This window comes from Loxodonta africana, chromosome 18, assembly GCF_030014295.1.
Source record: "Loxodonta africana isolate mLoxAfr1 chromosome 18, mLoxAfr1.hap2, whole genome shotgun sequence".
Classification (NCBI taxonomy): domain Eukaryota; kingdom Metazoa; phylum Chordata; class Mammalia; order Proboscidea; family Elephantidae; genus Loxodonta; species Loxodonta africana.
This window is the reverse complement of record NC_087359.1, coordinates 82,335,459-82,359,274: the sequence shown is the minus strand read 5'-3', so window position 1 is coordinate 82,359,274 and position 23,816 is coordinate 82,335,459. Positions and strand designations below refer to the sequence as shown.

The 23,816-nt window shown below is 40.9% G+C and overlaps 1 protein-coding gene across 20 annotated transcripts in view; it reads left to right on the top strand.

Moving 5' to 3' along the window:
- SPECC1 (sperm antigen with calponin homology and coiled-coil domains 1) overlaps positions 1 to 23,816 on the top strand; it is a 476,325-nt gene that overhangs the window by 403,080 nt on the left and 49,429 nt on the right. The window contains exon 13 of one of the 20 annotated variants that reach the window (XM_023539629.2): positions 18,740 to 19,136. The exons of 18 other annotated variants lie outside the window; for them this stretch is intronic. In XM_023539629.2, the coding sequence (XP_023395397.1) occupies positions 18,740 to 18,796 (57 nt within the window). In that variant the 3' untranslated portion in view covers positions 18,797 to 19,136. Of the gene's footprint in view, positions 1 to 1,211; positions 6,097 to 18,739; positions 19,137 to 23,816 lie in introns of those variants that run through there. One more of the 20 variants, XM_023539630.2, reaches the window with a different exon arrangement.

Genomic DNA, 23,816 nt, shown 5'->3' with positions numbered 1-23,816 from the left:
AGCACCTCGCAGATTCGAACTGCCGACCCTTTGGTTAGTAGCCGTAGCACTTAACCAGTACACCACCAGGGTTTCCAAATCTGTGAAAAATCCCCACATATTCCAGAGAATCTAGAAGCATGCATGCTCAGTAAAAATCTGACAAGACCCTAAGCTCTCACCTCTGTCTGACCTTCAGGCTTCACACAAGCAGGAAGAGAAAGCTAAAGTAGAGTTGTAAACTGCCTGGCTAAGCTAAGCGTTGAAAGAGCGCCCCAACACAGAGCCAGGCTGCAAAGACTAGGAGACGTTCTTGTTGTTTGTTGTTGTTCCAGGAGCTTAAAAAAATCTCATTCAAATCACCAACTGACAACTGAACTAAGGAACAGGGACTTCAGTGGCCACACTTGACAAACAATACAAGCTTTACAAAATTGGTTCAGAAAAGTTGCTAAACAAACAAACATAAGAAGTAACAACAAACCCTGGGGAGAGAGGAGAATCTGATTTCTAGAATTGCCAAATTATAAATATCCAGTTTTCAACAAAAAAATTCAGAGGCATGCAAAGAAACAAGAATGTATGGCCCATTCAGAGGAAAAAAAGAAATTAATTGGAACTGCTCCTGAAGAAGCTCAGACATTGGACATACTAGACAAAGACTTTAAATCAACTGTCTTAAATATGCATAAAGAGTTCAAGGAAACCATGGACAAAGAACTAAAGGCAACCAGGAAAATGGTGTCTCAATAAATAAAGAATATTTTTAAAAGGTAGAAATTTTAAAAAATAGAAAAAAAAATTGAAAATATTAAAAGGAACCAAGCAGAAATTCTGGAGCTGAAGAAATATAACTGAAACGGAAAATGCAAGAAGTGTTGCTGAGGATGTGGAAAAATCGGAACGCTCACACATTGGTGGTGGTAATGTAAAATCGTGCAGCCATTGTGGGAAACAGTTGGTGATTCCTCAGTAAGTAAAACATGGAATTGCCGTATGACCCAGCAACTCCTCCTGGGTGTAATTGTTAAGGTTGTGTGTAAGCTTGGCTGGGTTTGGCAGTTATGATATAGTTTGGCAGTCGTATAATAATGTAATCACTCCCATGAGATCTGTTATGAGTAGCCAGTCAGTTGTAAGGGAGTTTCCTTGGGGTATTGCCTGCATCTAATATATGTGGACTTTCTGACAAAGCTCACTGGCTTTTGCTCTGCTCTGAATCCTGCATTCAGTTCGTCAGCATCTGATCTCCAGTTCTTGGGACTTGGGCCAACGGTTTGCCATCTTATCTGCCGATGTTGGATTCCTTGCCAGCAGCTTGCTGTCTGACCTGTGGATCTTGGGTTCACCAGCCCCTGCAGCCATGTGAGTTGGGAGAAGCCTCCAGCCTGATGCCTGACACCTGACCCACAGACTTGGAGCTTGCTAGCCTCTACAACCGCATGAGCCATTTCCTTGAAATAGATTTTTTTATATGTATGTAATATATACACTTCACTGGTTTTGCTTCTCTAGAGAACCCAGCCTAAGACCCTAGGTATATACACAAAGGAGTTGAAAACAGATGTTCAAACAAAATCTTAACACAAAAATGTTCATAGCAGCACTATTCACAACAGCCAAAAGGTGGAAACAGCCAGGATGTGCATCAACTGATGAGCAGATTTTTAAAATGTGATATATACAGTGGACGATTATTCAGCAATAAAAAAGAATTAAGTACTGATGCATGCTATAACATGGATGAATCTTGAAACATTATGCAAAGTGAAAGAAGCCAGACACACAAGGCCACACATTGTATGATTCCATTTCTGTGAAATGTCCAGAATAGACAAATCCACAGAGACAGAAAGCAGATTAGAGGGAGGAATCAGGAATGACAGCTTAATGGGTGTGAGATGTCCTCCTGGGGCCATGAAAATGTTCTGGGACTAGATGGTTGCACAACATTTGAATGCACTAAAAGCCACTGAATTGTACACTTTGAAATGGTAAAAATGATGAATTTTATGTTAAGTGAATTTTATTTCAATGAAAAATAGCGCCATGGTTTCGGGGGACATTGTGGTCAAGTGGCGTAATAAAGTTTATTAAGAAAATGTCCTGCATCCCACTGTGCTGAGTGGCGTCTGGGGTCTTAAAAGCTAGCAAGCAGCCATCTAAGATGCATCAATTAGTCCCAACCTACCTGGAGCAAAGGAGAATGAAGAACACCAAAGACACAAGGAAAATATTAGCCCAAGAGACAAAAAAGGCCACATAAACCAGAGACTCCATCAGCCTGAGACCAGAACTAAATGGTGCCCAGCTACCACCAATGTCTGCCCTGACAGGGAACATAACAGAGAGTCCCTGACAGAGCAGGAGAAAGGCGGGGTACAGAACTCTAGTAAAAAGACCAGACTTAATGGCCTGACTGAGACTAGAGGAACCCCAGAAGACATGGCCCCCGGATTCTCTGTTAACCCAGAAATAAAACCATTCCCAGAGCCAACTCTTCAGACAAAGATTAAGTTGGACTCTAAGGCATAAAATGATACTTGTGAAGAATGTGCTGCTTAGTTCAAGTAGATACATGAGGCTAAATGGGCAGCTCCTGTCCGGAGGTGAGATGAGAAGGCAGAAAGGGACAGGAGCTGGTTGAATGAAAATGGGAAATCCAGGGTGGAAAGGGGGAGTGTACTGTCACATTATAGGAATAGCAACTAGGGTCACATAACAATGTGTGTATAAATTTTTGTATAAGAAACTAACTTGAGCTGTAAGCTTTCACCTAAAGCGCAATCAAAAAAAGAAAAAAAAAAAGAGCCATGATGGATATCGTTTACCATGTCTTTTATACTTGTCCTAAATTGTTGTAAAATAAATTCCTAGAAGTAAAATTTGTGAAAAATTGTCCTGTTTTTGTTTGCTTACTTAGCTTTCTATGTAGTTATCACTAATTCAACCCCAAATCTTTGTGAAACATCTCCCTACATCATATTGGTCAGTTTCACCCTAAGGAAATCTCTCTTGGAGTCATCTGACCTGCTCCAATATGGGTTGCTTGCCTTCTGTGCCTGGTGCACAGCTGTCAAACCAGGATCCACCTCCACCATATATTTTTATATATATATGGCTTTATTGTGGTAAAATATGTATAACCAGAAACTTGCCATTTTTACCATTTTTAAGTATACAATTCAGTGACATTAATTACATTAACCAAGGAGCCCTGGTGACTCAATGGTTAAGTGCACAGCCACTAACCAAAAGGTTGGTGGTTCAAACCCACCTAGCAGCTCTGCAGGAGAAAGGAAAAATTATAGCATGGGAAGCCCTATGGGGAGTTTTTGCTGTCACACGAGGTTGCTGTGAGTCGAAATCAACGCAATGGCACCTGACGATTGCATTCACCAGGTTGTGCAACTATCACCACTTTTTCCAAAAATTTTTTGTCACCTGAAATAGAAATTCAGTACCCTTTAACCCCTTAAGCAATAGCTCTCCATTCCCCGCCCCCCCCCCCCCCCGCCCTGCTTTGCATGTGGAGATCCAGTTCTCCCAGGACCATTTGTTGAAGAGACTATTTTTTCCCCACTGAATGGACTTGGCACCCTTGTTGGAAGCCAGCTGACCGTAAATGTATGGGTTTATTTACAGACTATCGATTCTATTCCATTGGTCCCTATGTCTTTCCTTACATCATTACCACGCTGTTTTACTGTAGCTTTTAGAGGACATACGAATCAGGAAATTTGAGTTCTACTACTTTGTTCTTCTTTTTCAAGATTGTTTTGGTTATTTAGGGCCCCTTGCAATTCTATACAAATTTGAAGATTGAATTGTCTATTTCTTCAAAAAAAGGCCATTGGAATTTTGATAGGGACTGTGTTGAATCTGTAGGTCATTTTGAGTAGTACTGACATCCAAGCAATATTGTTTTTCACACCCTGAAAACTGATGTCTTTCCATTTATTTAGGTATTCTTTAATCTCTTTGCGCAATGTTTTATACTTTTCAGTGTACAAGTCTTTTAACCTCTCTAGTTAAATTTGCTTCTAGGTATTTTATTCTTTGAAATGCTGCTGTAAGGATTGTTCTCTTGATTTCCTTTTCAGATTGTTCATTGCTGTTGTATAGAAATAGAACTGACTTTTGTGTGTTAATCTTGTACCCTGCAATACTGCTGAATCCATTTGTTACTGTAATAACTTGCTACCTATAAGGTCATGTCTACCTTTCCAATTTGATTTTTTTCTTTTTCTTCCTTTCTTTTTCTTACTTGGCTAGAACTTCTAGTACAATGTTAAATGTTATTGTTGTTGTTAGGTGCTATCGAGTTGGTTCCAACTCATAGCGACCCCATGTACCACAGAACGAAACGCTGCCCGATCCTGTGCCATGCTCACAATCGTTGTTATGCTTGAGCCAATTGTTGCAGCCACTGTGTCAATCCATCTCGTTGAGGGTCTTCCTCTCTTTCATTGACCCTCTACTTTACCAAGCATCTTGTCCTTCTCTAGGGACTGGTCCTTCCTGACAACATGTCCAGTTATTAATGTATATCTGCAACTGTTTCTTCTCATTTTGAGTCGTGCTACGTGAGCAAACGAAGGTCGCGAAAGCTTGACTCCGTCCACATCATTAAGGTCGACTCTACTTTGAGGAGGCAGCTCTTCCCCAGTCATCTTTTGAGTGCCTTCCAACCTGGGGGGCCCATCTTCCAGCACTGTATCAGACAATGTCCCCGTGCTATTCATACGGTTTTCCCTGGCTAATTCTTTTCAGAAGTATACTGCCAGATCCTTCTTCCTAGTCTTAGTCTGCAAGCTCAGCTGAAACCTGTCCACCATGGGCGACCCGGCTGGTATCCGAATACTGGTGGCATAGCTTCCAGCATCACAGCAACACGCAAGCCCCCACAGTACGACAAACTGACAGACACGTGAGGACAATCCTAAATAGCAGTTGTGAAAGCAAGCGTCCTTGTATTGTTCCTCATCTTAGAGGTAAAGCTTTCAGTCTTTCCCCATTGAGTATGATGTTAACCCTTGGTTCTTCATAAATGCTTTTTACCATGTTGAGGAATTTCTCTTCTGTTCCTGTTTTGCTGAGTGTTTTTATCATGAGTGAGTGTTGATTTTATCGAGTGCCTTTTCTGCATCAATTGAGATGATCGTATTGTTTTTTTTCCTTTGTTCGAGTAGTGTAGTATATTATATTGATTGATTGATTGATTTTCTTATGTTGAACCACCCTTCCTGGGATAAATTCCACTTGGTTATGGTGTATTATCTTTTTATCCTTTTAGCATGATGTTGGATTCTTTTCGCTACTATTTTATTGAAGACTTTTACACATATATTAATAGGGATATTAGTCTGTAGTTTTCTTATAGTGTCTTTATCTGACTTCAGTATTAGGGTAATACTGGCCTCATAGAATGAATTAGGAAGTGCTTCTCTCTCTTCTATTTTTTTTAAATAGTTTGAGCAAGACTGGTATTAATTCTCCTTTAAATATTTGGTAGAATTCACCAGTGAAGCTATCTGGTCCAGGATTTTCCTTGGTCTGGAGGTTTTTGCAAACTGATTTTATCTCTTCATTTTTATAGATCTGTAGAGATTTTCTGCTCTTTTCTTAAGTCGGTTTAGTTTGTATCTAAGAATTTATCTATTTAATCTAGATTGGTTGGTGTACAAGTTGTTCATAGTATTTTATTATCCTTCTTATTTCTGAAGGATCAGTAATAATGTCCCCTCTTTCGTTTCTGATTTTAGTTATTTGTGTCATCTTTTTTTATTGTTTTTATTTTTATTGTGCTTTAGGTGGAAGTTTACAAATCAAGTTAGTCTCTCATACAAAAATTTATGTACACCTTGCTATATACTCGTAGTTGCTCGCTCTCTAATGAGACTGCACACTCCTCCTCTCCACTCTCTATTTTCGTGTCCATTAGGCCAGCTTCTGACCCTCTCTACCCTCTCCCCTCCAGACAGGAGCTGCCCACATAGTCTCATGTGTCTTCTTAATCCAAGAACCTCACTCCTCACCAGTATCATTTTCTGTCTCATAGTCCAGTCCAATCCCTGTCTGAAGAGTTGGCTTTGGGAATGGTTCCTGTCTTGGGCTAACAGAAGGTCTGGGGACCATGACCTCCAGGGTCCTTCTAGTCTCAGTCAGACCATTAAGTCTGGTCTTTTTACAAGAATTTGAGGTCTGCATCCCACTGCTCTCCTGCTCCATCAGGGGTTCTTTGTTGTGTTCCCTGTCAGGGCAGTCGTCGGTTGTAGCCAGGCACCATCTAGCTCTTGTGGTCTCAGGCTGATGGACTCTCTGGTTTATGTGGCCCTTTCTGTCTCTTGGGCTCAAATTACCTTGTGTCTTTGGTGTTCTTCATTTTCCTTCACTCCAGGTGGGTTGAGCCTAAATGATGCATCTTAGATGGCCACTTCCTAGCGTTTAAGACCCCCAGATGCCAGTCTCCAAAGTGAGATGCAGAATGTTTTCTTAATAGATTTTATTATGCCAGTTGACCTAGATGTCTCCTGAAACCATGGTCCCCAAACCCCTGCCCCTGCTACGCTGGCCTTCGAAGCATTCAGTTTATTCAGGAAACTTCTTTGCTTTTGGTTTAGTCCAATTGTGCTGACTTCTCCTGTATTGTGTGCTGTCTTTCCCTTCACCTAAAATATATTTCTTGTGTACTATCTAATTAGTGAATACCCTTCTCCCTCCCTCCCTCCCCACTCTCGTAACCATCAAAGAATATTTTCTTCTCTTTTTAAACTATTTCTTGAGTTCTTATAATAGTAGTCTCATACAATATTTGTCGTTTTGCAACTGACTAATTTCACTCAGCATAATGCCTTCCAGATTCCTCCATGTTATGAAACGTTTCATGGATTCATCATTGTTCTTTATTGATGGGTAGTATTCCATTGTGTGAATATACCGTAATTCATTTATCCATTCATCCGTTCATGGGCATCTTGGTTGCTTCCATCTTTTTGCTATTGTAAACAGTGCTGCAGTGAACATGGGTGTGCATATATCTGTTTATGTAACGGCTCTTATTTCTCTAGGATATATTCCAAGGAGTGGGATTGTTGGACTGTGTGGTAGTTGTATTTCTAGCTTTTTAAGGAAGTGCCAAATAGTTTTTCAAAGTGGTTGTACCATTTACATTCCCACCAGCAGTGTATAAGTGTTCCAGTCTCTTCGCAACCTTCTTTGTAGTTTTGATTTGCATTTCTCTAATGGCTAATGATCATGAGCATTTCCTCATGTATGTGTTAGCTGTCTGAATGTCTTCTTTGGTGAAGTGTCTGTTCATATGCTTTGCCTATTTTTAAATTGGGTTATTTGTCTTTTTGTTGTTGAGTTTTTGCAGTATCATGTAGATTTTAGCAATCAGACACTGATCAGAAATGTCATGGCTAAAAACTTCTTCCCAGTCTGTAGGTAGTCTTTTTACTCTTTTGGTGAGGCCTTTGGATGAGCATAGGTGTTTGATTTTTAGGAGCTCCCAGTTATCTAGTTTCTTTTCTGGTGTTTGTGCTTTGTTAGTAGTGTTTTGTATACTGTTTATGCCATGTATTAGGGCTCCTAACATTGTCCCTATTTTTTCTTCCATGATCTTTATTGTTTTAGATTTTATATCTAGGCCTTTGATCCATTTTGGCTTAGGGTGCTCAGCAGGGTGCTATATCAGGCCCAGGGAAATCGACAGCCACTGAAGCTGGCTTGGGGGCTGGGGGCACAGTAAAATATACGCAAGTACTTAGTTTCTGCCAAAGGCACTGTTCCTCCTGGCTGTCTCTCCCTGAGGAAACTGCATCTGGAGCCCCGCTGCGTTCACTCAAGGGAATGGTGCCTGAGGGTCCCGGAGATTCAGGTCTGGCAACTCCTCTCAGCTTCTGAACCATCTCTCCCTCCTCCTGCCTCTCAGTCCGTTTTCTAACTTTGCCTTTGATGTTCAGGCCTCCTAGCTTGTCACAAATACAATCATTTCACTTGTTTTTTTGGGTCTTTGTTGTAAGAGGGATCACTGGAAGCGTCTGACCACTCCGCCTTCTTGGCCCTGTCTCATGTCATCTCTCTTTTTATCCTTGTCCACCTCCCTAAAAGTTTGTGGATTTTGTGATCTTTTCAAAGAACCGGTTTTTGTTTTTTTGATTCTCTATGTTGTTTTTCTATTTTCGATTTCATTTGTGTCTGTTCTAATCTTTATTATTTCTTTTCTTCTGGTAGCTTTCAGCTTAGTTTGTTCTTTTATTTTTAGTTCTCCAAGGTGTGAAGTTAGATTATTGGTTTGAGATCTCCCTTCTTTAATGTAGGTATTCACAGTTATAAATTTGCCTCTGAGTACTGCCTTTGCTATAACCCATAAGTTTTGGTATGTTGTGCTTTTATTTGTCTCTGTTTCTAATTTCACTTGTGATTTCTTCTGTGATCAGTTGTTTGTTTAATAGTGTGTTATTTAATTTCTACATATTTGTGAAATTTCCAGGTTTTTTCTGTTATTGATTTCTAGTTTCATTCCATTGTGATCAGAGGAGATACTTTGTATGATTTCAGTCTTTTTAAGTTTGTTGATTTGTTTTGTGACTTAACATATGAACTGTCCTGGAGAATGGTCTGTGTGTACTGGAAAAGGATATGTATTCTGCCGTTGCTGAGTGGAGGTTTCTGTATGTGTCTGTTAGGTCTAGTTGGTTTGTAGCACTATTATTTCCTTGTGTCTCTCTTTTTTGATCTTCTGTGTCCCATGTTCTGTTCTTCTTTTTTCTCTCGTTTTGGTCCAGTATCTTCCTGAGAAAGGATTCATGGAAGGTAAAATTTTATGACCTTGCATCTTTATTTTACCTTGACACTTGGTATTTTTGGTTATATAATTTTAGATTAGAAATTATTTTACTTAATAATTTCATTGTCATTGCTCCATTGTCTTCTACTTTCCAGTGTTGCTGTGGTAACAAAATAATTCTAATCCTTTGTATGTGACTTTTTTCCTCTCCAGAAGCATATAGGGAGCTCAAGCTTTGTCCCAGCGTTCTCATATTTCAGCGTGATGTGCCATGATGTATATCTATTTTTTTCTGTGGTGTTGGCCACTCACTGGACATTTTCAATATGACAACTAATGCTCTTAATTTCTGGGATATTTTATTGAATTATGTCATCGGTAATTTCTTCTCTGTTTTATATTCCTGGAACTCCTCTTGGCCTGGCCCTCTCATTATCATGTCCATTTCCTCCTGTTTTGCATCTCTTTGTCCTACAGTTCTGTTTGCTATGAAGTTTTTTTAAGCTTAATTTTCAAACCCTATTAAATGTTCCTTTTATGCTAAAATATTTTTTAACTTCTAGGAGTTTTTTTTTTTTTTGTATAGCATTCTGTTTTTATTTCACAAATGTAGTATCATCTGTTAATCTCACTGAGAATAATAATTAATTTTTTTTCTCCCTGCCTAGGTTGTTTCCTAAAGATTTCTTTGTTCTGTTGGTATAGTTTGTTCTCTAAATTTATGCTAGAGGCTTTGTCATAAGACAGGTGACCCTTGAGTGCTTGTTTATATTTAAGTGTGGGGCTCTACAAAGCTGACTGGTGGCTCGTGGCTTGAATATGGGGTTTGTGACTGTGGTTTCATTTAGGGTGCTGTGGCTGTGCCGTGTCCTTGACAAACTCTTGATGCCGGTGTCTTTCAGCATTGCCTCTTGGACTGCCACATTCCCCAGAAAAAGAATCTTACAGTCTCCTTCCTGAGGGTATTGGTCTGGCATCCAGGACTCGGGAGACCAAATCAGAGAAAAGGGCAGGAAGTAGGCAGGGACTATTAGACTGTCTAAGGTTTCACTATGTAAACTTCATTTAACTTTTCTATTTCAGTATGTCAGTCATGCCTTAACTGTACTTAATATCTACCCTGCCCAGAGACCCTATATTACTCTCCAGTCTTCATTTAAAGAAAGAGGCTGTCATCTGCTTGTGCAGAGAAAAGATGGGGTCTAGAGATCTAACTGCCTCCTAAACAGATTTTCAACCCAGTCCTTCTGGTTTTAACCACCTTCATTCCCACCTTCCAGAATACCATCAATTCGTGCCACCAACTTCCTGAGCCTCTGAGGGATTTTGCACTACAAAGCAGGTTGGCTCTTTGCCTTCCCCCACTGCTGGCAAGGGGTTTAATTTTCTTAAGCTTTCTATGTTAGTTATTTCTTGTCCATCTGCTTTTCAAAGTTTTGTCCATGTGCTGAAATTCTGTTTCCCTTTCCTGTTCCTTTTTTCCTTGTGGTTAACTCCTTTGGGAGAAAAAAGATACTCCTTTTCTGTGCTTTTAGAGGAGTTTCAAAAAGAAATGAAAGTAAATGCATGTGTTTAACTGCCATCTTTATCTAGAAATCTTTATACATTTAGGATATTAACCTTTATCTGTCATAGAGATTGTAGATACTCTTTTTTTTAGTATCTAATCTTTTCTCCCTTTAGAATTTATTTTTATTTATTTTATTAGGTAGAGTTCTAACATTTTTTCTAAATGGATGGCCATTTGTTTTAGCATCATTTATTTAACAGTCAAGACCCAGATGAGGTATAAATGGGAATTTACAATGTATCTGGACTTCTAGTCTCTCCAACTGAGTCTGGTCTTCTGCCACAGATTGCTATTGTGCAGAAAATGAGGAAATCAGCCTAAGGTACTTAACAGTGTGCTTTAACATAGTAAGGGCTCCATAATGTTAGTTATCATCGTTACTGATATTATTACAATAATTGTATCCCAACATTTTTCATTATCTCATTATATTTGTTGATTTTTCTAGAGTAATAGGTAAACTATTGAAAATAGTGGTAATTTTGCTTCTTTAGTTGTATTCTTTTTTGTTTTATTGCATTCATGAAAGTCCAGAACATTGTAGAATAACACTATTGATGGCAGATAGTCTTGTCTTATTTTTCCATTAATGATAATGTCTCACCTTTATGTGTGAATTTTGCATTGTTTTCTGATAAATATTCTATCATCTAAAGGAAACCTGCTTCTGTTTTGAGTTAACTGAGAGTTGGGTTATTTTTAAATCCAGAAATAGGCAAGAATTGTATCAACTCCTTTTTGGCACTTACTGAACTATTCATATGATTTCTTCTCTTTTAACCCATTTATGTAATTTAACAACATAAGTAGATTTCACAGTGGGGAAACAGTCTTCTATCCTTGGGGGAGGAAATTTGAACTTGGTTGTGGTGTAGTATCCCTGGAGAGAAATCTCTACTTGATTATGGTTATTCTTTAATATGAAAAATATTATCTTTTTTGCTCTATTAGTAATAAGGAATATTTGGCTTGTTGCTTAGTTTAAGGTACAGGTTTCTCCTGCTATCCGAAAGTAAAGTGTTCCTCTGAAACCTTTTATAAGCCAAAATGGTGTAAAGCAAAGAAGCAATTACCATTAATTTATATGGGAAAAATTTTTGAGCATCCCCAGACCCAAAACATAACCTACCAAATCATATCAAATAACACGTACAGCCCTTATGAGCTCCCTTAGGCTTTTCTGATACCTTAGTACACACCTTGCTAACAGATGCGCAGGATAAACCGAGGTAAAGCACAGATGCTTATAGATACATTTCAAAGCTATGACAGCTTGCTGCTGAGTTGCTGAGTGTAATTCTGAGGGAAGGAGCTTGGTGACACCATTCTCGCTGCTCGGGGTACGACCTGCCGCCTTAACAGCTTGCTGCAAAGCCAACACTGAACACTATTTCCGGTTTTTGTCTTTTTTCGTAAAAGCAGAAATCCTCTTTGGATTTCTTTCGGTTAGCAAAAACAGGTACTAATGTAGACCTTTCATAAAAGCAAAGAGGCATGAAACAAATTTTTCAAAAGCAGGGGATATGTGTATAAATAAGATTTTGGCTTTGGGAATGGTATGTACATAGTCAAAAAATGCAATAGGTATTTTACTGTCTTCTCTAGTCAAGTTGCTGACAGAATTAATTCTCAGCCAGAAGGAATGTCTTATATTATGGGATACATGATAATTTAGTCTAAGACTCTGACACTCCAATCTGATAAATGAAAACCTCAAGTTTTTTGGAATTTTGTTGGGTGGAAGTTGGGAAGCTCTCATTAAAATATTCCTTGAGTCTAAATATTCCTTTTTTTTTTTTTTATAAAAGTCCTCTGAAAAGACTTGTAGTTGCACAAATGTAGAACAAGCCCCTCTCACTTGTCCTCAAGGAAATGGAGTGAATGGCCCAGGTGCCAACAGTGCTTCGTGAGCTTCACTTGGGGAACTAGCATGTGTCTTCTTCACTGTAGTTGAGCTGTTGAATTTTGAGTGAGGTGTGTTGAAGTCTCTTACTCTGAATATGGCTTTTGTCAAAACACTTGATTTCTAAGAGGTTTTATCGTGGGTATTCTGATACCGTACTTACAGGTTCGTAAAAGTCTTTTATATCTTCTTGGTAGGTTCTACCCTTCGTTTCAGTTAATGCTTTTAGTCTGAAAGTTTACAATTTCTGGGAGTACTATTACTGTTCTTGTTTCTTTTTGGCTTTTATTAATATTTGCCTGATATATCTTTGTGCTTCTACCTTTTTAAGGTGTATTTCTTAAAAATAGTTTAGCTTTTCTGAAATATTTTTTTTTTAAGGAAATTTAGCCAGTTGACATTTTCTTGTGGCTGTTAGTGTGTATGTAGTCTTAGTCCTGCTACCTGCTCTCTTTTGTGTGTGTAGCACATTTTCTGCAGGTTTCCCTTCTCCTGATATTCAGTCACCTAACAGTACACCTGATGGAGGCGGTGGAAGGTCGGTGGTAGAAGTCTCCCCTTCCGTGCAAGAGACTTGGGTTTGATTCCCAGCCGGTACACCTCGTGCTCAGCCATCATCCGTCAGTGGAGGTTTCGTGTTGCCCTGATGCTGAACAGGTGTCAGCAGAGCTTCCAGACTAAGACAGACTAGGAAGAAGGCCTGGTGGTCTACTTGCAAAACTCAGCTAATGAAAACCCTATGGATCACGATGGTCCCATCCGTAATCAGTCATAGGGATGGGCCATGGTCCATTGTGCATAGGGCCACCATGAGTCAGAGGCAGACTCTGACAGCAGCAACAGCAGCTGCGGTATGCATGGCAGTGTGTGGGGGTTGAAAAGGTGAAAGAAGTACAGGCAGCCTTACCTGAGAGCATGAGTACCATAGTGGGGATAGTATGAAGTTTAAAACAAAAGTCCATTTTTACCAAACTTTAGCAGAATTAATAGGTCTTATTCAGTCAAAACCCTGGTAGCACAGTGGTTAAGACCTTGGCTGCTAACCAAAAGGTTGGCGGTTCGAATCCACCAGCGGCTCCTTGCAAGCCCTGTGAGGCTGTGTCCTGCATGATTGCTGAGTCGGAATCAACTCAGCAGCAGCAGATTTGGGTTCTGTTTGTTTTGTTTTGTTTTGTTTTTTGGTATTCAATCAAAGTCAAGTCTTAAAAGTGCAGAGCTAAAAAGCCAGTTGAATTAATGCGAAGTGGTTTGCAGTACCGCCTGGGGTCAGAAATTAGAGTCGGAGTCAGTGCCTAGGCCCTGGTTACTCTTGCCAGGGCCGTTTTCTGGGGCAGATTACAGAAAGGGATCCATGCCTGGGCCAAGCTGGCAGGTCATTGCTATCAGGGGAGTGCCAGGGAGTAAGAAGGACTCAGAAGACCCAGGAACAAACACAGAGCAATGTGAGCTAGAGAAGATGGGGACAAATAGCAACCTGGAAGGTTTAGGGTGGTGAGACTGCCTCAGGCGAGGAGAGAGGGGACAAGGGTGGCCAGACCAGGAGTCAGTACCACCTCACAGTGTTTGACTCAGCTGGCAGTGCATGGTGTCGTATGTGAACTATGACACTTCTGCAAGACTGGGCCGAGCCCCTTACAGCACTGGGGTTCCACTGGGCAGAACAGCAGTGACTAAGCCAAGCAGAACTCCCCAACAGCAGCTTAAAGGAATAATTTAAAACTTTTCATTCTAATTGAACTAGACTACTTAATAATTTGCTTAAAAGCAGGATCTTCTTAAAAGTACTTTTAATTACACAAGTAGGATTCATTTTTGTAAATATGAGCTAAATTTAGCTACTTTTACAGGTGCTTGTGGGAAGATGGAGGGTGAGCTATCCATTCTTCCCTAGTGTTCATGTTTCCATCTTCTTCCTATAACCCCACCCTGAACCACCCTGATTCAGGAGGTATAGTATCCCTAGCCGGTGAACTCACAGCAAATATAATTCGTTGTACTTTTTGTTGTTAGCTGTCATCGAGTAGGCTCCAACTGATAGGGACTCCGTGCACAACAGAGCAAAGCACTGCTCAGTCCTGTGCTGCCCCGTGATCAGCTGAGGATCAGACCATTGTGATCCGTAAGTTTTTCACTGGCTGATTTTTGGAAGTAGATCGCCAGGCCTTTCTTCCTAGTCTGTCTTAGTCCGGAAGCTCTGCTGAAACCGTCAACGTCATAGCAACACCCGGGCCTCCACTGACAGACACGTGGCAGCTCCACATGAGGTGCCAGGATCAAGCCCGGCCTACTACTGGACCACCAACAACCCCAGGATACATGATTCTCTCAGAACTACACCTCTGGGGAGCACCTGCCACCATGGCTTTAAAAATCTTTAATTACTGTCCCAGTTGTCTAGTGCTGGCTAACAGAAATACCGCAAGTGGATGGCTTTAACGGACAGGAATTTATTCTATCAAGTCTAGGAGGCTAGAAGTCCGAATTCAGGGTGCCAGCTGCAGGGGAAGGCTTTCTCTCTCTGTTTGCTCTGGGGAAAGATCCTTGTCATCAATCTTCCCCTGATCTAGGAATTTCTCAGCACAGGGACCCTGGGTCCAAAGGACGTGCTAGTCTCCTAGTTCTTGTTTCTTGGTGGTATGAGGTCCCCTTGTCTCTCTGCTTGCTTCTCTCTTTTAAATCTCAAGAAAGATTGACTTAAAACACAACCTAATCCATGTATTGAGTCCTGCCTCATTAACATCCTAGAGGTAGGATTTACAACACATGGGATAACCACATCAAATGACAAAATGGTGGACAATCACACAATACAGGGAATCATGACCCAGTCGAGCTGCCACACATCCTGGGGATACGCTTCAGTCCATGACAGTTACTTTGTAGCTGACTGAACTAGACCTGTGTTTGTAGCCTGGATGGGAAGATCAGCCTGTTTTAACATGGATATTTAGTTGTTTTGTTGTTCCTTCCTTTTCTCAGAAGTATGGAATATAGTCCTCTCCTTTCCCGTCACCACCACCTACTAGAAATACAGGAAGATTAAATCCTCCATGGCTTTGAGGAAAAGGGTTCTTTGGTTGCCAATGATTTGGGCCCGAAGGTTTGTAAGTTATAAAGGTCTACGTTTGAGGCTTAGAGGTGCGAGGGTAACAGGTTGTGAGAGGTAAGAGTGGAGGCTGGCAGGAGGGAGAGGAGGGGCTGGTGCTCATCAGGGAAGACCAGAAACCCAGGCTCAGCTCGGCAACCTGCAACATCCTACCTCTTCCAACCTGCCAAATTCCTAAGAAATGCAGGAAAAACAAGGGGCCAAGTGAGGTGGGAGGTTCCTGGGTGGTGCTAAACAAAAGGTTGGAGGTTTCAGTCTGCCCAGACGCACCTCAGAAGAAAGGCCTGGTAATCTACTTCCAAAAAATTAGCCCTTGAAAACGCGACAGAGCACAGGTCTACTCGGACACGCGTGGGGTCGCCGTGAGTCAGAGTCGACCTCGATGGAGACTGGTTTAAATGACGTGGGCTCTTAAGAAACTGTACTGAACTCCAGTTAAAGGCTCTCATGATGAGTTAGTGTAATCTTTTGACTTCACTGGATCATGTGAACAAAGCAACTGTATCAAAACATTTTTTCGTATGAGCGTAAGTGTTAGATGTCATCCCAGCTTCAGGAAATAAAAACAGGATTTTCAAAATAAAATGTGAGAACGTTTCCTCTTACTGGGGACTGAGGTTATTTTAAGTGCCTTTTTCCTCTGTATTCCCCATGGCCACGTGTCGTGGACTGAAGTGTGCTAACAGCTGGTAGTGAGTTATTACACTGCCAGCCAACAAAAGCCATTATCTCGCCATCATTAGGCCTTTATATTTGCTGCTGTTTCCTCTCCATCCCTCAGGACAATATGTAAGTCTATTTAGATAATAACAGTCCCAAGTGAACCTGCATTGAGTATTTTTTCCATTCTGTTATTCATGAAATGTTTATCTGGTAAAAGGAAGTAGTTTAGCGATAAGAAGCTTATGATTTCAGAAACTGAATCCTGTGTTTGGGGGTGGGAAGTTCAGGTTGGGTTGAGGATTGTTTGTCTAAATTATATAAATTGAAGTTAAACTTGGTCTTGGAACAAAATTTCTGGGAACAAATTCCTTAGTTATTACGTATTTTCTTAGTAAGCAATCCAAAAATACAGAAAGTTCCATTTCTCTTTAAAAAGAAATTTCCCCCACTAAAAATATTCTATTTGGAGTGTTACAGCATCGTGCTGTGGACAAAATCATGTTGTTGTTTTAAACTTTACAGATTAACCTGTAACTGTGTAGGGACACAGTCACTCATACATTATAGGGGGTAAGGGAGCAAAGAAAGTGGAAGAAACTTTTAGAGGGAAGTTGGTAGAGTCCATCAAAATTTATTCCACGTGTGTGCAAAGATGTTCATGTAAAGATAATTATTGCAAGTGTTTGTGATACAAAAGAAAAAACAACCCAGATGGACTGTTACGTTGCATCCGTTTGACGGACCTATATATAGCCATTAAAGAAGAATGAAGTAGGTAACGGTAATGAAAATTATAGTTAGTACTTATTGAATGTATTTACCTTATGAAAGACATTGTTCTAAGTGTTTTACATGTTATTTGTACATTTAATCTTGAGTACAATTTTATGAGGAATGTATTCCATATCCATCTTAAGGATATACAGCTAATGACACAGCCAGGAGCAGCCCCGGTGGTGCAGAGGTTGAGCACTCAGCTGCTAACCAAAAGTTCAGCAGTTCAAACCCACCAGCAGCTGCACGGGAGAAAGACGTGGCAGTCTGCTTCTGTAAAGATTTACAGTCTTGAAAACTCTGCGGGGCAGTTCTCCTCTGCCTGCAGGCTCACTATGAGTCAGAATCGACACGACGGCAGTGGGTTTGGTTTTTGGGGTTTGGTCTCGCTTCAGAATCCAATCTCCTAATCTCAACACCGTAACTGTTTCTCCATGTGTAGTGATGGACCCATCTCTGTATGTCTTGGTAAGTGAGAAAAACTCAAGGTACAGAACAATGTATATTAAGAGAGGGGAAGTAAATCACATTGATTAAGGGTAGAGTTGCACATCCAGTTATTATAATTGCTGTCAATAAGTTGTACACCTGTAAAGAGTTTAATGGGCAAAAGTTCTGTGATATATTTACAACAACGTCAGAAAAGAATAGCTGCTGACGCTGCTTATGGACAACCAAACACCTTATTGAATTTGGTTCCCTGGTTTAGAGGTTTAGGGTCATGGTTTCATGGAACATCCCAGTTAATTGGCCTAATAATGTGTTTGGTGCTTCTCTTCTGTCTCCTAGTTTGTTGCGTAGTGTAGTACTTGGGTTTTAAAGGCTTCCAAGTGGAAAAAGGAGAGTCAGGAATACAAGGAGGATATGGAATATGTGGGTAATTGCCTCCATGAACATCTGCCTCCTTTGCCATGAGACCAGAAGAACTAAATCCAGCTACCATTACTCAACATTTTGACAAAGATACTATATAAGAACCCTAATCAAAAGAGGGGGAATGCAGAACAGAATTTCAAATTCTCATGGACTCTATTATATCAAAAAAAATAGGACAGGATAAAACAGAATGGAAGGATGCAAAAGAGGCTGGTAAGGGGTCATTTTAATCATATGGTTTTCAAACTCTGCTTTAGAAAAAACCTCTGCAGAATCTTTCGTTGAAAGAACAGGTTCAATAGCTAACCATTTCAAAACCACCAGTATCATCGAACCACCTCATTTGAGTAAGGAAGAAACTGAAGGCCAGAAACGTTGAGTCATTCACCTGAAGTCCCAGTCACACAGCCAGTCTGGTGCTCAGGAAGATCCAAGACTTGGAGGTGGTTACAATTTGGGGTTTTTTGTTTTTTTCTCCTTCTAGTAATTTACATTTTGTCTTGCCAAGGCTTCATTCAATTTGATTGTCAGCTCAAAAGAAGGGGAAAAGAAACTCTTTTGTCTCCTGTGTTGTAATAACAACCTGAGTAATTCTGTGTGACACTCACTGTCTGAGGCCCAGATGGCATCATGCTTCCTCTGCATACAGACCCAGTTTCTCTTGCCCTTCCTGACTCTGCTGTTGCATTTGATTGTCTTGATGACATGCCTGCCTGCTCCACTGTACATGGAGAACCATCACAGGCCAGGAACCGTGTTGGTTATGTTGGTATTCCCTTCAGTGCCTTACATATAGAGAGGGAGAGGCTCAGTAAACATTTGCTGGATTCAGTCATAGACACAAGTGCCATGGGCTGGGCTGTACTCCTCGCCTAGACAGATGGACAGCTAATGCAGATGAGTCATAAGGAAGCTTCTTTAATGTTCCCTTAGGCAAATGGTGGAAAAAGATAAGCTCTCAGCTGGGAGAAGGATGGAATTTAAGGGGTGCTAACAGATGACTGAGCGTAAAAAGTGAGTGATTCTAGAATCTGTGGAACCAGTAGGACTGTGAATAACCATAACCTTTTTTAGAAAAAGAAGCAAAGAAAACCTTCGAGCAAAATTAATGAAAATGAAGTAATCAACTGAACAGAAAGCCAACAGGGGAAAGGAAGGCAAGAGTGCTCCAGGGAAGTATTTTTCCAGAGGCCTCTGGAGCTAAAATCAAAGAGCTCAGTCTGGGTCTGGAGAAGAAGATGGCAGAGAGGGGCAGAAAAAGAACCGACTGAACACTGTGTGAGATGGGGCACATGCTGAGTCTTGACATTTTATCTCCCTATGTGGATGATGGCATTTGGAGCCCAGGTGGTGCAGTGGTTAAGAGCTACGGCTGCTAATCACAAGGTGGGCAGTTTGAATCCACCAGCTGCTCCTTGGAAACCCTGTGGGACAGTTCTACTCTGTCCTATAGGGTCAGTATGAATGAGAATCGACTCTATGGCTATGAGTCTGGGGTTTTGGTTTATGATAGCATTGGCTGTGCAAGGCCGGCCCTGCTGGTTGAGCTGCTTCAGCGGTGGGGGGGGGGGGGGGTGGAGATGCCTGCTGGCATAGGCGTGGACCCAGCTAGATGGTTCAGGAGGTGTCAGGCAGCAGGGCCCAGCACGGTGGTTAAACTCCGCCAGGTGTTACAGTGCCAGGCCAGAGAAGCTCAGGGAGGAAACACAGTGCGTGGGGGGACTCTGGAGTGTTTAAGCGGAAGAAGAGTAAGCAAAAAAAGATACAGCCCCAGGCATCTTCTCATGTGAAAATCTTTTTGATTCTGTCTCTAGGGAGAGGTTGCGTGGTATCTGCCTAAGCATCTCCAGAGACAGAGCAGTCCTTTCGTCGTAGAAAGCTCACACCCACAGAGGATCGTTCCCTGTGTGCTGTCCATTGTACCTGACCCCTTTGGTTTCTTCCTAAACTAGCTGAGGAGCAAAGGCTGAGAAGAATGAATACCATTAAAAAATTAAGTCTTACAAATTAATTTCTGAATTTAATGTAATTCCAGTTACAATCCCAACAAGATTTTTTTTCCTTGAATTTAACAAAATAATTTAGAATTCACCTAGAAGAATAAACAAGTGAAAACAGTAAAGAAAGTTTTTACAAAGAATAATACTGAAGGTGAGTTGCCCAGCCTGGCGGGAAGTATACAATGAAGCCGTAGTAAATAAGGCCTCCACTTTGTACTCATTCTCACCTACCTTACCTGTTCCCAGCAGAGTAACACAAACAATGGAAACAGACACAAATGTGGTCCCTATGGCTCACGTTTAAGAGCATTAAAGTTATTTAGTTGACTAGATTGAATAGGGCTACATTTTTTTTAGTCCTAACAGGTAGAAATGTTCAGATTCGATTTGGGAAATAATGAACCATATAAAACCTTGAGTAATAAATGATTAAAGCAAATGTGTAGCAACTAGGGTCACATAACAATGTGTATAAATTTTTGTATGAGAAACAAACTTGAGCTGTAAATTTTCACCTAAACCACAATTTAAAAAAAAGAAAAATTATCTTAGGTGAAGGGAAGGACAACATACAATACAGGAGAAGTCAGCACCACTGGACTAAACCAAAAGCTAAGAAGTTTCCTGAATACAACCAAACACTCCGAGGGACAGAGTAGCAGGGGCGGGGATCCGGGGACCATGGTTTCAGGGGACATCTAGGTCAGCTGGCATAACAAAGTTTATTAAGAAAATGTTCTGCATCCTACTTTGGTGAGTGGCATGTGGGGTCTTAAAAACTAGCAAGCAACCATCTAAGATGCATCAATTGGTCCCAGCCGACCTGGAGCAAAGGAGAATGAAGAACACCAAAAACACAAAGTATTAGCCCAAGAGACAAAGGGGCCACATAAACCAGAGACTCCATCAGCCTGAGACCAGAAGAACTAGATGGTGCCTGGCTACCGCCAGTGACCACCCTGACAGGGAACACAACAGAGAGTCCCTGATGGAACAGGAGAAAAGTGGGGTGCAGATCTCAGATTCCAGTAAAAAGACCAGACTTAATGGTCTGACTGAGACTGGAGGAACTGCAGAAGCCACGACCCTCAGACTCTGTTAACCCAGAACTAAAACCATTCCCAAAGCCAACTCTTCACACAAAGAATAGACTGGACTATAAGACATAAGATGATACTCATGAAGAATGTGCTTCTTAGTTCAAGTAGATACACGAGACTAAATGGGCAGCTCCTGTCCAGAGGTGAGATGAGAAGATAGAAAGGGACAGGAGCTGGTTGAATGGACACAGGAAATCCAGGGTGGAAAGGGGAGGTATACTGTCACATTATAGGGAGAGCAACTAGGGTCACATAATAATGTGTACAAATTTTTTATGAGAAACTAACTTGAGCTGTAAACTTTCACCTAAAGCACAATAAAAAATTGAAAAAAAAAAAAAAAGTGTGTGAACAGGATTCCGAAGAGGAAAGGAATTCCAAGGGAACCCAAAGTGATTTTCTTGAGGGACAAAACATTATTTTCCACTGTCACCAGATATGATTCTCCCCTTTGCAGTCAGTAGAAGAGAGGTCAAATGAGCTGTTCTGGCTATCTATTGCTATAGAACAAACCACGCCCAGCCTTAGTGGATTAGAATAAAAACGTTTATTTTGTTCACAAATCTGCAGTTTGGGCATGATTCCTCTCTGCTTTATGATGTCTGGGGCCTCAACCGGGAGAAATGAAATGGCTGGAGGCTGGAACAGTGGAGGCCTGACTGGTCTCTCTGCACAGAGCCTGTAGCTTGGCTGGCCTTGTTTCCACACACCTCCGAAGTCCTGAGGGCCCCTAGAGTGTCCAAGAGCCCTGGGTAGAAGCTCCAAGGCTTCCTGTGACCTAGACTCAGGACTCCCAAATTGTCACTTCTTCTGCATTCTGTTGGTCAGATCTAAAACCAGACCGGTTGCCGACAAGTCGATTCCAACTCACGCAAACCCGTGTGTTTCAGAGTAGAACTGCTGTCTGTAGCGCGTTCAGTGGTTGTGATCTTTTGGACATAGGTTGCCAAGCCTTTCTTCTGAGGCACCTTTGGGTGAATTTGATCCACCAACCTTTTGTTTAGTAGCTGAGCATTTAACCGTTTGTGCCGCCCAGGGTCAAGCAAAAAAAAATTATTGAGGCCACCCCATAGTCAAGGGGAGGAGAATTAGACTCCACCTCTCAATTCTTTCAAAGAATCTGTAGCCGTTTAATCTAACACATAAAGAAAAAATTAAGGTCTCCAGTGTGCCTTCCTAGCAAGTACTTAATTCCATCTTCCTTCCCTCATCTACAGACAAGACTATATACTTCTTCACCAGAATCTTTTTAAAAGGGGTGGCTACTCCCCTAGGATCTAATCTACTCGAAAACATACCATTACTAATATTCCCATTCATTCATCCCCTTGAAATCAGCATTGGCCCAGTTTGTATACATGTGTGATGTCATTAATATTTTTAATGATGTGTATTATTTTTCCTAATTGTAAAAGGAATACATGTTCATTTTAGAAAAATTAGAAAACACACATACAAAAAGATGAAGAAAAATTAAGTTAAATGTCATCTCACTTATTTTTGGATCCTATTTCTGGCCAATTGAAATCTTGGATCCTGAGTCTGTCCACTGGTTCTTCCTTATCCTTCCCAGATTTCTTAATGCAAGTCAGTGATAATTCAGAAAAGTACAGGACCAACTCTCTAGGTTGACATTTACTCAATAACCAGTGAAAAAATCAAGTATCAAGACGTTACTGCATATTAGCAACCCGTCAGAAACTAGAACATCAGAGTTTTCCAGTGAGCTTCACAGGGATGTCTACAGGTTAGAAAACTGATTTATAGATTGGTTTTTTATTAAAAAAAAAATTTTTTTATGTTTACTCAGCTGATTTTAAAATAGCCAAGTAAACTTTTAAATCAGAAATAGATTCTGCCTTGTAGAAAGGAGGCAGGGCCCGCTGATAATTAAGTCAGTGCATAGATTCATAGGACTTCAGAGGTGGGAGGGACCTTAGTAATCATCACATCCAATTTATTTATTTATAAAAGCGGAAACTGAGGACCAGAGAGCTGAAGCGACTTATACAAAGTAATCAGTGTGCCCATCATGGGTCTGTCAGGTGGTCATACTGTGGTGATTTGTGTGATAGTGGGAGTTATGCCACTGGTATTTCAAATTCCAACAGGGTCACCCATGGTGGACAGGTTTCAGTGGAGCTTCCAGACTGAGACAGACTACTAAGAAAGAACTGACAAGCTATTTCTGAAAATTAGTCAATGAAAATCCTATGAATTACAACAGAAAATCAGATATAGTGCTGGGAGACGAAGATGGCACAGGACCAGCTGGGCACGCTTTCCTCCTGTTATACGTAAGGTTGCCATGTTTTTGTTGTTAGATGCTGTCAGCTCAGTTGCGAGTCGTAGGACCCTGTGCACAACAGAAGGAAGCACTGCCTGGTCCTGTGCCAGCCTCACAATCCTTGTTATGCTTGAGCCCATTGTTCCTGCCACTGTGTCAGTTCACCTTGTTGGGGGTCTTCCTCTTTTTTGCTGACCCTCTTCTTTACCAAGCATGATGTCCTTCTCCAGGGACTGATCCCTCCTGATAACATGTCCAAAGTACGTGAGACGTAGTCTTGCCATCCTTGCTTCTAAGGAGCATTCTGACTGTATTTATTCCAAGACAGATTTGTTCATCCTTTTGGCAGTCCATAGTGTATTCAATATTCTTTGCCAACACCATAGTTCAAAGGCATCAATTCTTCCTTAGTCTTCCTTATTCCGTATGCAGCTTTCACAGCATAGGAGGCGGTTGAAAACACCATGGCTTGGGTCAGGTGCATCTTAGTCTTCAAGGTGACATCTTTGCTTTTCAACACTTTAAAGAGATCTTTTGTAGCAGATTTAATTTTTAGAAGATCCCAGTTATCTAGCTTCTCTCCCGCTGTTTGTGTGTTGTTAGTTAGGGTTTATATCCTATTCATGCCATATATTAGGAACCCTAGTGTTAACCCTATTTTTTCTTCCATGGTCTTTATACTTTTTAGTTTTATATTTAGATCTTTGATGCATTTTAAATTAGTTTTTGTGTATAAATACATTTTTAAGCTTTCAAATTTTAGT